Source organism: Scomber scombrus, chromosome 2 (assembly GCF_963691925.1).
Source record: "Scomber scombrus chromosome 2, fScoSco1.1, whole genome shotgun sequence".
Taxonomy (NCBI): domain Eukaryota; kingdom Metazoa; phylum Chordata; class Actinopteri; order Scombriformes; family Scombridae; genus Scomber; species Scomber scombrus.
This window is the reverse complement of record NC_084971.1, coordinates 26,270,052-26,282,387: the sequence shown is the minus strand read 5'-3', so window position 1 is coordinate 26,282,387 and position 12,336 is coordinate 26,270,052. Positions and strand designations below refer to the sequence as shown.

The following is a 12,336-nucleotide window of genomic DNA, read 5'->3' as shown; positions in this document are numbered from 1 at the left end:
TCTCACCTGTTTGTGTAGCTGCTGCTTCAACTGATGAACCTGATCTTTCAGGTCTTGGATCTGGCTCTGTGCTCGCTCTCTGTCGGCACGCTCTGACTTGAAGTCCTCTGTGTAAATGAGAACCTGAGGAGGTAAAAAGAAAGAACCTTTAGTCTTATTTTTCCTGCTTTGTTTCTTATAAATCAGATTTTTTAGGGATGTGAAAAACATCAGATGCCACTCAACACACTGAGACCACGTTGTAGCACCAACCTGCTGCTCCAGTGTCTGGATGCGCTCTTGGTCACGTCTCCTTGTATCCTCCACATCTCTTCCCAGCCTAACACACTCGCTCATTTTGTCCTCCAATAAGGCGTTGAGCCTGGAAATCTCCTGATGAAGCAACCCAGTGTTGACAGAGCCCAGCCCAGGAATCATGCCCTGCCCAGTGGTCTCCTTCAGCCTCTGACACAAGCCTCTGATATAATCCTCCCTGCTGGAATCATACTTCTGCCACTGAGAGTTCAGACCTTGTACCTAAAAGGAACAAGTACAACAAAGGTTAGACATGCACTGTGCTCTGTAACACACTTTAAGATTTATCAAAGTCAAAAGTCAAAATGGAGCATTACTTGTAAACTTGTTGTAGTTGAGACTTACATATGCGACTCGCTGCTTTAGCTGCTGATTCTCCTCCTGAAGTTGCCGAATATGAACATTAACATCAGTCCTGTCAGAAAAGTCTGTCAACTGTAGAAAACAAAGGAAGGGAAGTTACAACTAGGCTCTTCAAATCAAGATTTTAAAAAACCCAGAGCCATATAGAGACACTTTAAGGCTTGAGCATAGGGTCCAATGCATATGTGAGTAATGGGCACCAGTCACTCCCGTGAAGCCCAAAATTAGAACCAACACTTCAACACAGCTGTGGAATCACACACCTCCTTTGCCTTTTGCTGGTGAGCCATCTCCTCCACCTCTCCTCCTCCTTTCTTCTCTCTCTCCAGCCTGGCCAGCAGCTCCTGGCACACCTTCACGGTCGTGCCTAGTTGGCCGCGCAGCTGGTCAGCCTCCTCCACCAGAGAGCTGCAGAGCACAGCCCTGGTGGCCTCCGAGCGCTCCCTATCCTCCAGAGCTAACCGCAGCTTCTGGATCTCCTGGTCCTTCTCGTGGTCTGGCTGACACCTGATGGCCTCCAGCTCTAGCTCCTTCTCTCTGAGCTGCGCATTCAGCCTCTGCATCTCCTGGGGTAGGGGGGCGGGCAGGGGGGGAAGAGAAATTAATTGCATGATCACATTAGTGCAAATTTGTGGGTTTTTTGCAATGATGTAAAGCAGTGTGAGCTGCATTTCATGTATGAAAGGTGCTACATAAATAAATTTCATTATTATTACTGTGAGCTTTACTTTTTGCATTTAGTCACAGGCTGTAAGTTCAGTATATAATTTAAAACTAATCAAACACTGAGTTAAATCAATAACTAATAGAGTGGCAATTTTAATAAAACACACTTAAATGTGGATATATGGACATGTAAAAGGTTTTCCAGCCCTGAAGGTAGTACTAGTTTGTGGTTAATGTACCTACATCTGCATCTGCAAGTGACAACATGTTTTAAAAAAACGCATTTTTCAACTTTTTTTTTTATTTTTTACCTCTGCTTGTCTGGACGCCTTGAACTCTATGTCGTTCCTCTTCTGTTTCAGTTTGCATATCTCTTTACATAAACTCTCCAACAAGGACTTGGACGGCCCGATGACCACCGACTCGTTGTCTCCTATATTCATGTGGGTCCTCTCGTATCTCCCCAGCCTCAGTTTCAAATCTGTTATGGTGTTGTCCTTCATGAACATCTGTTTGTTGAGAAGGTCGATCTCCTGCCGCGTCTCATGATAGAGAGTATTCAATGTGTTGTAACTCCTGTTTTTGTCTTTCAGCACGTCGTTATCCGTGTTTAAACTCACGCTATCCATTGCGAGTTTTGTTTTGTTTGACAGAAGGAACAGTCTTAATAATAATCCAGCATTTGACACATCTGCTTCTAGCTTCGAGTTTTTAGAAATGGGCCGGGGAGGTCAATTGTGTCGGAGATTTGGCGCATAATATCCCCGAACAGGGGATTTCCTAGGGAACTTCCCCTCGGACTTTTTTAGCTTCGTCAAACTGAGCCTGTCTGCTTTCAAAGATTTACCCTCGGTCGTCATTGGGAGGTACAGTTTTTATAGCCTGTTGGCACACAAAGTAAAGAAACACAGAGACACACTACTAATATTGGATATAAGGTAGAAAAGTTTAAGCGAGGTTTACACTACAGCTGGAAAGAAAGAACACAAGTGCTGCCTTCAAGACCGTCGGAAACTCAGCTTCCGGGCTAGAAGTGCGACTTTTAACGCACCAAACACTTAGCAATAGCGATCAAAAAGGGTACAAATAAAAAGTAGTTTTGGTATTTTTATTGTTTACTAATTGGGCGATATAAGCCTGGGTGTGAATTAGAAGAAAACGTCCCTATCGTGCATTTAATTGACCTTTGCTTTGTCCCACTCAAAAATTGCCATTGTAGCCACAACAGAAAATAATTAGCATTACATGTTTAACTAGCACACAAAGTCGCCTACAGTATTAGCTAAAATTGTGCATGGAACAACACAATACAGACTCGATTCAATTCAAGGTGTTAATTTTCCCAGCGGTAGTTTACAGGGTTTCTACGCCTCCCGCCCCCTAAACGTCACATACGGGTACATTGGAGTGTCATAGCATAAAATCCCCAAAATCCACAGTCTCCTTATTTGGTTTGATAATGTCACCCAAGAGGTTTAATTTTCCCATTAAGTATGAAGAAATCACAATTAAGAGTTAATACCTCATGTCCGGCAGCCTAAATGGCGCAGTTATGGTTAAACCGGTGTGTGTGTGTGTGTGTGTGTGTGTGTGTGTGTGTGTGTGTGTGTGTGTGTGTGTGTGTGTGTGTGTGTGTGTGTGTGTGTGTGTGTGCGTGCGTGCGTGTGTGTGTGTTTGAGAGAGAGAGTGTGAGTGTGAGTGTGTGAGTGATATTTTAACTTCAAGCTGCACGCCATGAATCATAAATGACTGACCACTGAGTCGGTCTTAATTATCTTAGGGGTATTTCTGTTTTCCGAAATGTTGGAAACAGCACTAGTGTAGACTATCTGTCACCTTGACAAGTTATTACAAGTTGTCAGTAGCCTATCATTGTGACATCATTAGAGCTGCAACAATTAATCGATTAATTAGCCTAATTAGTTGACATAATTTGTCTTTTTGATAATCAGTTTTCATGCAAAAATGATTCCTGCTTCTCAAATGTGAGAATTTACCACTTTTTCTTGTCTTACAGTATAATAAACACAATATATTTGGGGTTTGGACACTTGGACGGACAAAACAAGACATTTCAGGACATAATTGGGTAATAATGGTCAATTCAGTTGCACAATGTTTTTTTTTTACTCTTTTTTCTTATTTTGTAATTCATGTTTGTATTGTTTTTATTGTTTTGTGCATGACTGTAAAACATTTCTCATTGTGAGACATTCCTTGTTTTTTATAGTACGCGTTGCATCTACCATATAAACAGAAAAAAAGCGAAAGAAATAAATTCAAATCAGTAGTGCGAGACATGTTAATACAAACATAACTAGGAAGAATATCCACACAACAGTAAAAACTATCAGGAGGCAACATTCATACTACAGATTATCATTCAGTGTTATATAAGTCCAAAAAAGATCCCATATTGGTGCTTTATTTACGTACTCATATACTTGTAAGAACCTCTTTCTGGTCATGGTGTTTGCCCTTTCTTTTGTTTCTGGAGATTTGGGTGTTTTCCTGGCAGCTACTGTGATACCATGATTACTGAAAATTATCTATGTGATATGATGTGTATTCTGGTTCAATTCCCAAATAAACATAATCTTGGAATTTTTTTTTTTACCATTTTCTTTAGTTTTGTATCACATAATCCAGGAAATAGTCTACAGATACATTAAAAATGACAGAAACTTGTAGCTGTAGACCTGTACTTAAATTTCATCATAGAGGATATTCCCACTTCATTGTTTTTTGTAATACATTTCATAATATAGCAAGTACAAATGGGAAACACATTAAAGGAAAAACCGGTACAGGTCTCATCCTGTGGCTCTGTTGCTGGCATGATTTGGGTCCACTTTTCACCTTTATCCTTTGATGAAACATTTCTATCCTGATGTAGTCTCTTCCAGGATGACAATGCCCCCATCCATAGGGCACAAGGGGTCACTGAATGGATTGATGAGTATGGAAATTATGTGAGTTGTATGCCATGGCCTTCACAGTCACCTGAGCTCAACCCAGTTCAACACCTACATGTATGAGAGATTTTGGGCCGACGTGTCAGACAACGCCCTCCACCATCATCATCAAAACACCAAATGAGGGAATATCTTTTGGAAGAGGGATGTTCATCCCTCCAGTAGACTTGTTGAATCACTGCTAAAATAAACTGAGGCTAATCTGGTGACACGTAGCCCAACCTAAATTACTTCATTTTGGTTTTTCCTTTAATTTGTCACCTGTCGGTATGTATCATTGAAAATCAACTAATACACTATGATAATAGCCCTGCCTCTACTAGCTGCAGCATTATACCACAGGATAATGCATGAATAATTAGAATCCAATATATATTATTCTGCATAATAAGTACTTTTGGTACTTTAAGTAATACTTTGATGTTAATAATTGTGTGCTTTTACTTAAATAACATTTTGAATGCAGGGCTTTAACTTGTACCAGTCTTTCTACATTGTGGTATTGCTACTTATACTTGAGCAAAATAGCTACTACTTCTTTTTTTAAATAAAATTAAAGAGTCAATCTCTTATGTGAAAAGTGCCTTGAGGTAACTTTTGTTGTGATTTGGCGCTATATACATAAAATCGAATTGAATTGAATTGAATTGAATTGAATTCCTCCACTGTGTAAGAGAGATATTGCAATTTTAGTTTCCTAGGTAATTACGGTTACATAGTAAAAATGCAACAGGTGTATATACGAAGATTATTTGCAGGCCTGTCCCTAAGCACAGAACACAAATGAATAATTAATATACTAAAACTCTGGCAAAACTCCATTTCCTTTAAGGTTGGACTCTGGAGTACTAGAGCAGAGCACTTTTATGTATTATCAGTTAAAATGAAACTATTGTCTAGACTGTAGGTGTAGAATAGAAGATTTGTTGCCACTCATTCAAGAGGCTTCATCATCTCTACTGGCCTGTGGGGAGTCCCAGATATTTAGCCTTGTATTGTCACATGAGAGCTGTGAAGGTGAGTCATTAAGGTCACATGGCAGTCATGTGACAGTTGTCAGAATCATATGAATCAAGGTGTGAAAAGCTTTGCAGTGTAAAACCTAAGTGGTGTGAAAAAACCTTGTGGGCGTCAACACGATATTTTAAATATGAAAGTGATTATTAGCTAAATCCTTTAAGTTGGTAGCTATCATTCACTTTTGGTGTCATTCAGAAAACAACAACAGTGAGGTGCCTGAATGTATGATGTTCCTTCCTCATGGGACACTATGTAAATCTTTTAGGCTGTAGGCTACAATGCTGTCCTGACACCCCCTTATCATTTGCTTTCACACTAATTCACACCTTGATTTGTGTGCCTCTGATCACTGTTTGCAGGTCGTGTTACATCATGGAGTGATAGGCCCAGACAGATGGAAATATCTGGGACTCCCCACCAATAAGCAAAAGTGACCAAGTCTCTTGAATGCATCGTGTAACTTCTTTAATTCGTGTCCTACAGTCCAGTGGATAGTTTTTACAGTACAAAGGCCTTCATCCAGTTTGCACAGAACCAAACACAAGATTTTGTTGTAGTCATGGAAACATTAGTTGATTAACTGATTGACTAAAAATTAATCACCAACAATTTTCACAACTCAATTATCCATTTAAAAAGTTATTTATGAAGCAAACACTCCAAATAGCCTCTCTTTTCTGCTTTTCTCTGTTTTGTATGATTATAATTTGAATACATTAAGAACTTAGACTGTTGGTCAGATAAAACAAGCAATTTGAAGACGTCATCTTTGGATCTGGGAAAGTGTGATGGGCATTTTCACTATTTCGACATTTTATAGATGAATCAAGCTATCAATTTATTAAAAAAATAATCTAGATATAATTGTTAGTTGCAGCTTGTTTTCAAATCTGTCATTGTGTATAGGGCTACTGGGTGCCTTGCGCTATTAAGTAAATAAAAAAGGTAAAGATATATTATAGAGCTTGTGTAAAAACAAAAATACAAAACAGGACAAACAGGAACAAGAACATCTAAAAATAAACCTGCAGTATCAGAAAACAATTTGATGATCTAAAAGTGAGACGTAGAATATTCCAAAGTTTATGAACAAAAGAAACATGTGCTCTTTGGTATCTTTTTCTATGAATGAAATTCCCCATTTGAATGGATTCAGTCACGTAGATTGTGAGAAGTACAAGCATTTCCGAGAGTAATCAATGTAGTGAAAAATAAACAGGAACAAAATACTTTCCATCAAAAAGTTGGTATAGAAATACAGGAACAGGAATAAAACTCAGTAAAGTGATGCAAATATTTTATAGGGAAACAATTAAATGTTGTCAAATGTTAAAAAGGAATGTTTAATTGAATTGAATATTAATGTGTTGATTATGTTCTAGATTACTATTCATGTTTGGTCCATACAATGTCAGAAAATGGTGAAAACTGTTAGTTACTGTTTCCTAAAGTCCAAGGTGACGTCTTCAGATGTTTTATTTTGTCCCACTCAACAGTACAAAACCCAAATATATTGAATTTACAATCATAGAGGACTAAATATTGAATTTGTACATTTTAAAATAATTAATTTTTTGTCAGTCAACTAATCAACTAATCATTGCAGCTCTAATTAAATACAAATGTCTTATATTGATAGACACAACATCACATTTCTCATGATTCCAGCCTCTATGATAAGATATTGTTATTGTTATTGAATTCATCTAGATGGCGCTATTTGATCAATAGTACACACATCTTCCAAGTATTATATTGGTTTCCTGAGCACAGTCACCTTTGATTTAATGAGTTTTGAACAACAATGAGCTGAGTCATTTCACACATGTCGTCGGCAGCTTTTAATGGCTGAAAACTTTATACAAGAATAAAACACGGTATTTGATATTTACAAAGTAATACTTCCAAAAAATACTTTACATTGCACATACACACAACCACGATTATTTGTTAAAGTTAATGCTCATCAAATCAACACTATACCAACCAAAACTTAATACCTAAAAGTCAGGTAATTAAAAAAGTAAATGAATAAAGCAGGAAGCTCATCAAACAACAGGATGAAGATGCAAACCAAAACTTAACATAAAAGTTCAAATGAAATATGAAAGCCTGGAGTAGAAAAATATTAGTTTTATCATACTGTGGTAGAAAAGTATGCAGTGGCTCAAGTATAAAAAGATTACCAAGAATATACCAATTTAAAATGTTGAACAGGAAGAGAATATAGCCAGCTATCTCTCATTTTTGCTTGAGAAAACAGGAGGAATACAAAAACACAAACATTATTTTGTCTTTGAACGTCACACAAGCGCATACAGGGATCACAGTTTCACTCAATATGCAAAACGTTATTAATTCACGTTTGTCGTGGTGTCTGTTGAAGTATGACACAAGTGACAATCTATGCAAATACTATTCAAGACTTTTAACTTCTCAACATATCATTTTTTAATGAACCTAAATACTTAAATCATGGGTATTGAGCTCCTATGAGATGTTTGAATGGACCCTGAACACTACATAAAACTGCCGATGACTGAATCCTGTTTGAGGCCCCCCACATGAAAACATTTTTCGGCTATACAGATCCAAGCACATATACAGGACCAGTTTAAATTTTGGGCACACTTTCTCATTCAAGGCAATGCTAAGGTGTGTCAAAACTTTTGACTGGTGCATTTTATCCCAAGGAATATTTTAGTGACACCAGAAGAAAAATGGAAAATGTTTGAGAGTATGAGAAACGTTCCCCTATTGCTGGATTTAATAGTTAGACCACATCTGCCAATAATTATTAGACTGAATAATTTTTAATCCTGATTTAATGCTGAGTAAGTTTTTGCTCTAACCGTGTAATTAGTGATTCCTCTACACCTGGCACACCAGCTGAGTGCAATTAACTGCAATTAGTGAGGCGATAGCAAAGACAGCCCCCCCTTGGGAAAGACACGCCATATTGAAACTAGCCACTAGGGGGAGTTCAGGGCCTAATAAGCGCAAAATGAATGGGAGTCAATGGATGAACTCCACAAATCTCAGCAATGTAAGGACTTGTCATTCTGTTTTTATTTGCCTCTGCATCTGTAGCAAATAAAATTGTGGGTGTTCTGCTCAAAAGACATGACCAATTAGGGATTTTTAGTTACCAAAAGTTGGCTTTTAAAAATATTGATTAATGTAGTTTGAGTGTATTGGAGCATAGAAGAAATTGAAGAAATTCCGGAAATTGAAAATTCATAAAAAAATGCAGCTGTAGATTAAATAAATGTATGTTTTTTGTGCTTTGTAACCTCATGTATGTCCTACCTTGCTTTTTTTAAAGGATATTAGTTTTTATGTGTGTTGATAAACTACTGAAAGACTTTGAAAGACCTTGTGGTTGAGATGTGTGTCTAAGACCAGGAAAACTTGCTGGAATATAGAGAGGAATCTATGAGTGAAACCTGATAATGAAAGTGTCAAGAGGGAAGGGCTCAACTAAACTTCAACTGTCACACATGCAGTTTTTCTTTCTTATTTTTTCTCTTTTTTTCTAGCACTGCAGCTTGCGGATACTGCGGGAAATCCTCTTAAACTCGCGCTGTCCCTTCTGCCAGCGCCTCAGTGAGGTAATGACCAGATGGCCTTCCATCTTCTGGCCCATGACCAAGTAGGCAGCGTTGATGTCATTCATCTCCTCACAGATGCACTGCAGGCCGTCCTTCAGCCACAGTACCGTCTTCCTCAGGTCACGCTCCGTCACGCCATTCAGCTTGTAAATGGTCTTGCTCTTGGTCTCAGGCACTATCTTGGTGTCACCGTTGATATAGGAGATCTCCTTGACTTTGATCTTCAGAGCTTATAGCATGCAGAAGAGACAGTAAGGGATGGAAAATGGGATTTTTGTTACAAACATTATACTGGATACAGATCCTCCTTTTTGATGTAATGTACTAATGAAAGCCATGTGAGAAGCTTAAGGCTTATGTATTTAAATATGTTTTGATGTTAAAACCTATGCAATAAGGAAGATAAAATTGAGAAGAGAAATCCTGATCACAATACAGATTCTTTCATTGCACTTTCTAGTGAAAGAAACACGTCCAACAGTGAAATTTCCCCTCATGGTGCCTGAGATGTCCTGGAACCTCTCTTCATGACCTCTTGGGGCCCTGAGCTTCACCTTGGACACTCCTGGTCTGATAAAATAAGTGGGCAGACTTACCAAAGTCATTTTTACACAGGTTGTCAACAATTTCGTTGTCATTTTCATCCGTTTCCTTGCAAGCATCACACACTCTGGGTACTGAAACAGAAATAAGATTTAATCAATAAAACAGTGAATACCAGTGATAAAACCTGTCAAACTGAACACATAATGCATAGTCTACCGTAATAGGCTGCTTTACAAATGATATGTAGAGGTGCAAAATATACACATAATAGCCTACATATGCACACAGAGTCTAGACAGATGAGTGAATGGATGGAATAGAAATTCATGGCATTTACTTTTGAATTTCATATAAAGCAGTAAACATTTTCTATTGTAATTAAGGAACCACTAACTGAATCTGGCATTTGCGCACAACTCTTTGTAAATTTACCACTAAAATACAGTTGAATGAAATCTTACCCTCTTTGGTGACTTGCGAAAAGTTATCGTTGCCTGCAGGTGGTATGCACAGGTCATTGTCGAGTGGAAAACGATCGCAGTCCAACATCTTTGGCCAAGGAAAGCCGAACGCGGACATCACAGGCGCGCAGCCGTATTTGACGCTTTCGCACAGGGACCTGCACGGCTGTATGGGCTCGTCCAAATCGTCCAGACAGACGGGAGCAAAAAGGGAGCACAGGAACTTTCTTGTGTCGGGATGGCATTGCTTTTGAACCAGTGGGATCCAAGACGAAGCTTGCTGCAGAACTTCATTCATGGTTTCGTGTCCGAGCAGGTTCGGGAGGCGCATCTCCGTGTATTCTATATCGTGGCACAACAGGAGGTTTGCAGGAATGGGCTTGCAATTATTCTTTTTGTAGAATAATTCATGCTGGCCAAAATTGTACAATCCGTGGATAGCTTCCATGCAGGGCAGTATTACCACCCATAACACTGTCACTGTCGAAATAAAGGCTCTCATTTTGGATATGCGTAAAGCTCGCAAAATATGAACATAGACTGCTACTCAGATGTTTTGGAGCATCAGTCAGCGTGGATGGAGCCTCTGTCAGTGGCCAGCTCTTACTGTAACAAGAGGTTTTCTTCCAGGCATGTCTGGGAGGAGTCTGTATATTGTGCGTAAAGATCTCTTCTCCATTCAGCACACTTGGTTTCCTTGTGTCAGGTGAACCTTGTGGATACATTTGTCTCCTTAGTCGAAGAATTCTCACTTGTTGCTCCTCTGGGTCTGACTGACATGCTTGATTTCTAATTTTAGCCCAGTATTTTATCACAAGTCGTTTTCTTAGCAATTTCCCCCTCTATTTCATCTCATTCCTTCATGGAAATCATAACAAAACTTGTCTGACAGGTTTTCCTCATTACGCCCCGAATCAACAGAAATATATCCTGAGTGATCCCTTAACTTGCTGTTTTTAAACCCATGCTGTAAATAGTTGGGAAATATCAGTAGGGGCATTTAACTCAGTTCAGTGAAGCGTTAATTTTCCATCATTAGGAGTATAGTGGTGAAATCCTCTGGGCAGGTCTGCAGGTTCATACCACATGGTGAAATATTGTTTGCCCTGGTGTGAGAGGCAGACCTCCACTCAGCACACCCAGGGGTGAAACCAAATCTGACTCCTCCTGCACTGCAGCTCTGGCTCCTATCCGTTCTCAGACCCCCCCTTGAGCTACAGTCTGGTCTGCAGACAGCAGAACGGTTCTTCGCAGGCTTGACCTTCCTCTTCCTCTCTCAGAAGAAGTCGAAATAAGTGATGCTTGTGGAATTTCTTGCTAAAAGGGTCAGTTCACCCAAATTACTCAGACATATTTTCCCACTTACCTCTTGTGATGTCTAGTTTTTGGTTTTACTTACCTACAGTTTTAAGATATTCAAGATATCCTTCTGCTTGTGCTCAAAGCTTTGGAAACTAACATTTGAAGAACTCAACAGCAGCATGTTTTGCCAGAATCTATGAATTGTGTGTTAATTCAGCCCAAAACTCATTGTGTGAGCGAAATGCCACATGTGGATTTCTGTATTGTCACTACTGAGTCTGTCAGAGCCTTCTACCTTCCACATTTAGCAGCTTCTTCAATCATTCAAGGTTATGAGTCACTCGTTTAAAGCAAGTATTTGAATTGAAAGCACATTTTTAGATATTTGTGCTGAATGAAACCTGTCATTAAAGTTTATAGCTCAACATGTGCCAAATGTTTTTAGCAGAACTGAACAAAGACAATATTTTGGCAAGAGGTCCCACTTCACTTGTTTTTCTTTCCCTATAAAAACAAGACAGAACCTATAAATGATTTGGTGAACCTGACATGTGTAAATAGTGTATTATGAGTAAAGTGCTGCTCCCTTAAATTAGGTGTTGGAGTTTGATACTGAAGATACAGAAAGTGTTTCCCAACTCTTGAACAAAGGAGTCTGAATGGACTTAGATACCTTATAATGACTCATGAATCCACAATATGGACTAGTGACATTGATGAATGTATTGCTTATTTCTATAAACAAACTAGAGCAAAGGTACAGCATGGTGGGCATATGTTGCAACTGCAGAGTGATGTACTACAGCGATATTTCTCTCCAGGATGACCTTGAATATTTCCCCTTTATTTAAACTCAGTTCACTCAAATAAAAAAATGTTCTCACTCTCTCACTTATCTATGCCTTATTCCATGCAGATGTTTTTTATTTTTGCTTGCAGATGTTTTGAGATATATCTCCTTAAAGTTAAATTTGAGGTGCTCAGAGCCACAGTAACATCTATATCCATCTATCCAGAAACTCATTTTTACAACAGATGTGAGTAATCCACAGAACATGCTATTAAACTTTCAGGAATATTTTTTAGTTTGGGTGAACA

General features: G+C 38.7%; 2 protein-coding genes across 2 annotated transcripts in view; both read right to left on the bottom strand.

Moving 5' to 3' along the window:
* Nucleotides 1–2,018, bottom strand: part of tnip2 (TNFAIP3 interacting protein 2) — a 3,002-nt gene extending 984 nt beyond the window's left edge. Inside the window, exons 1-5 of the mRNA XM_062433784.1 lie at nucleotides 1,635–2,018; nucleotides 921–1,223; nucleotides 640–729; nucleotides 253–516; nucleotides 7–123 (exon numbers count right to left, since the gene is read on the bottom strand). Of these exons, the coding sequence (XP_062289768.1) occupies nucleotides 7–123; nucleotides 253–516; nucleotides 640–729; nucleotides 921–1,223; nucleotides 1,635–1,952 (1,092 nt within the window). The 5' untranslated portion in view covers nucleotides 1,953–2,018. The remainder of the gene's footprint in view (nucleotides 1–6; nucleotides 124–252; nucleotides 517–639; nucleotides 730–920; nucleotides 1,224–1,634) is intronic.
* A 6,561-nt stretch (nucleotides 2,019–8,579) lies between these two features.
* sfrp2 (secreted frizzled-related protein 2) lies at nucleotides 8,580–10,438 on the bottom strand. The gene is made up of 3 exons (XM_062437298.1): nucleotides 9,937–10,438; nucleotides 9,526–9,606; nucleotides 8,580–9,158 (listed from the first exon to the last, which is right to left on the bottom strand). Exons 1-3 carry the CDS (start codon nucleotides 10,436–10,438, stop codon nucleotides 8,854–8,856), a joined length of 888 nt encoding a protein of 295 aa, XP_062293282.1. The 3' UTR covers nucleotides 8,580–8,853.
* Between the last annotated feature and the right edge of the window lie 1,898 nt (nucleotides 10,439–12,336).

What these genes read in the sequence shown, in the direction of transcription:
- sfrp2 (XM_062437298.1), bottom strand. Translation starts at nt 10,438, where the DNA reads ATGAGAGCCTTTATTTCGACAGTGACAGTGTTATGGGTGGTAATACTG. An exon ending in TTCGCAAGTCACCAAAGAGG is followed by an intron (nt 9,607 to 9,936) that starts GTAAGATTTCAT and finishes TTTCTGTTTCAG; the next exon opens with TACCCAGAGTGTGTGATGCT. An exon ending in CCTGTGTAAAAATGACTTTG is followed by an intron (nt 9,159 to 9,525) that starts GTAAGTCTGCCC and finishes GCATGCTATAAG; the next exon opens with CTCTGAAGATCAAAGTCAAG.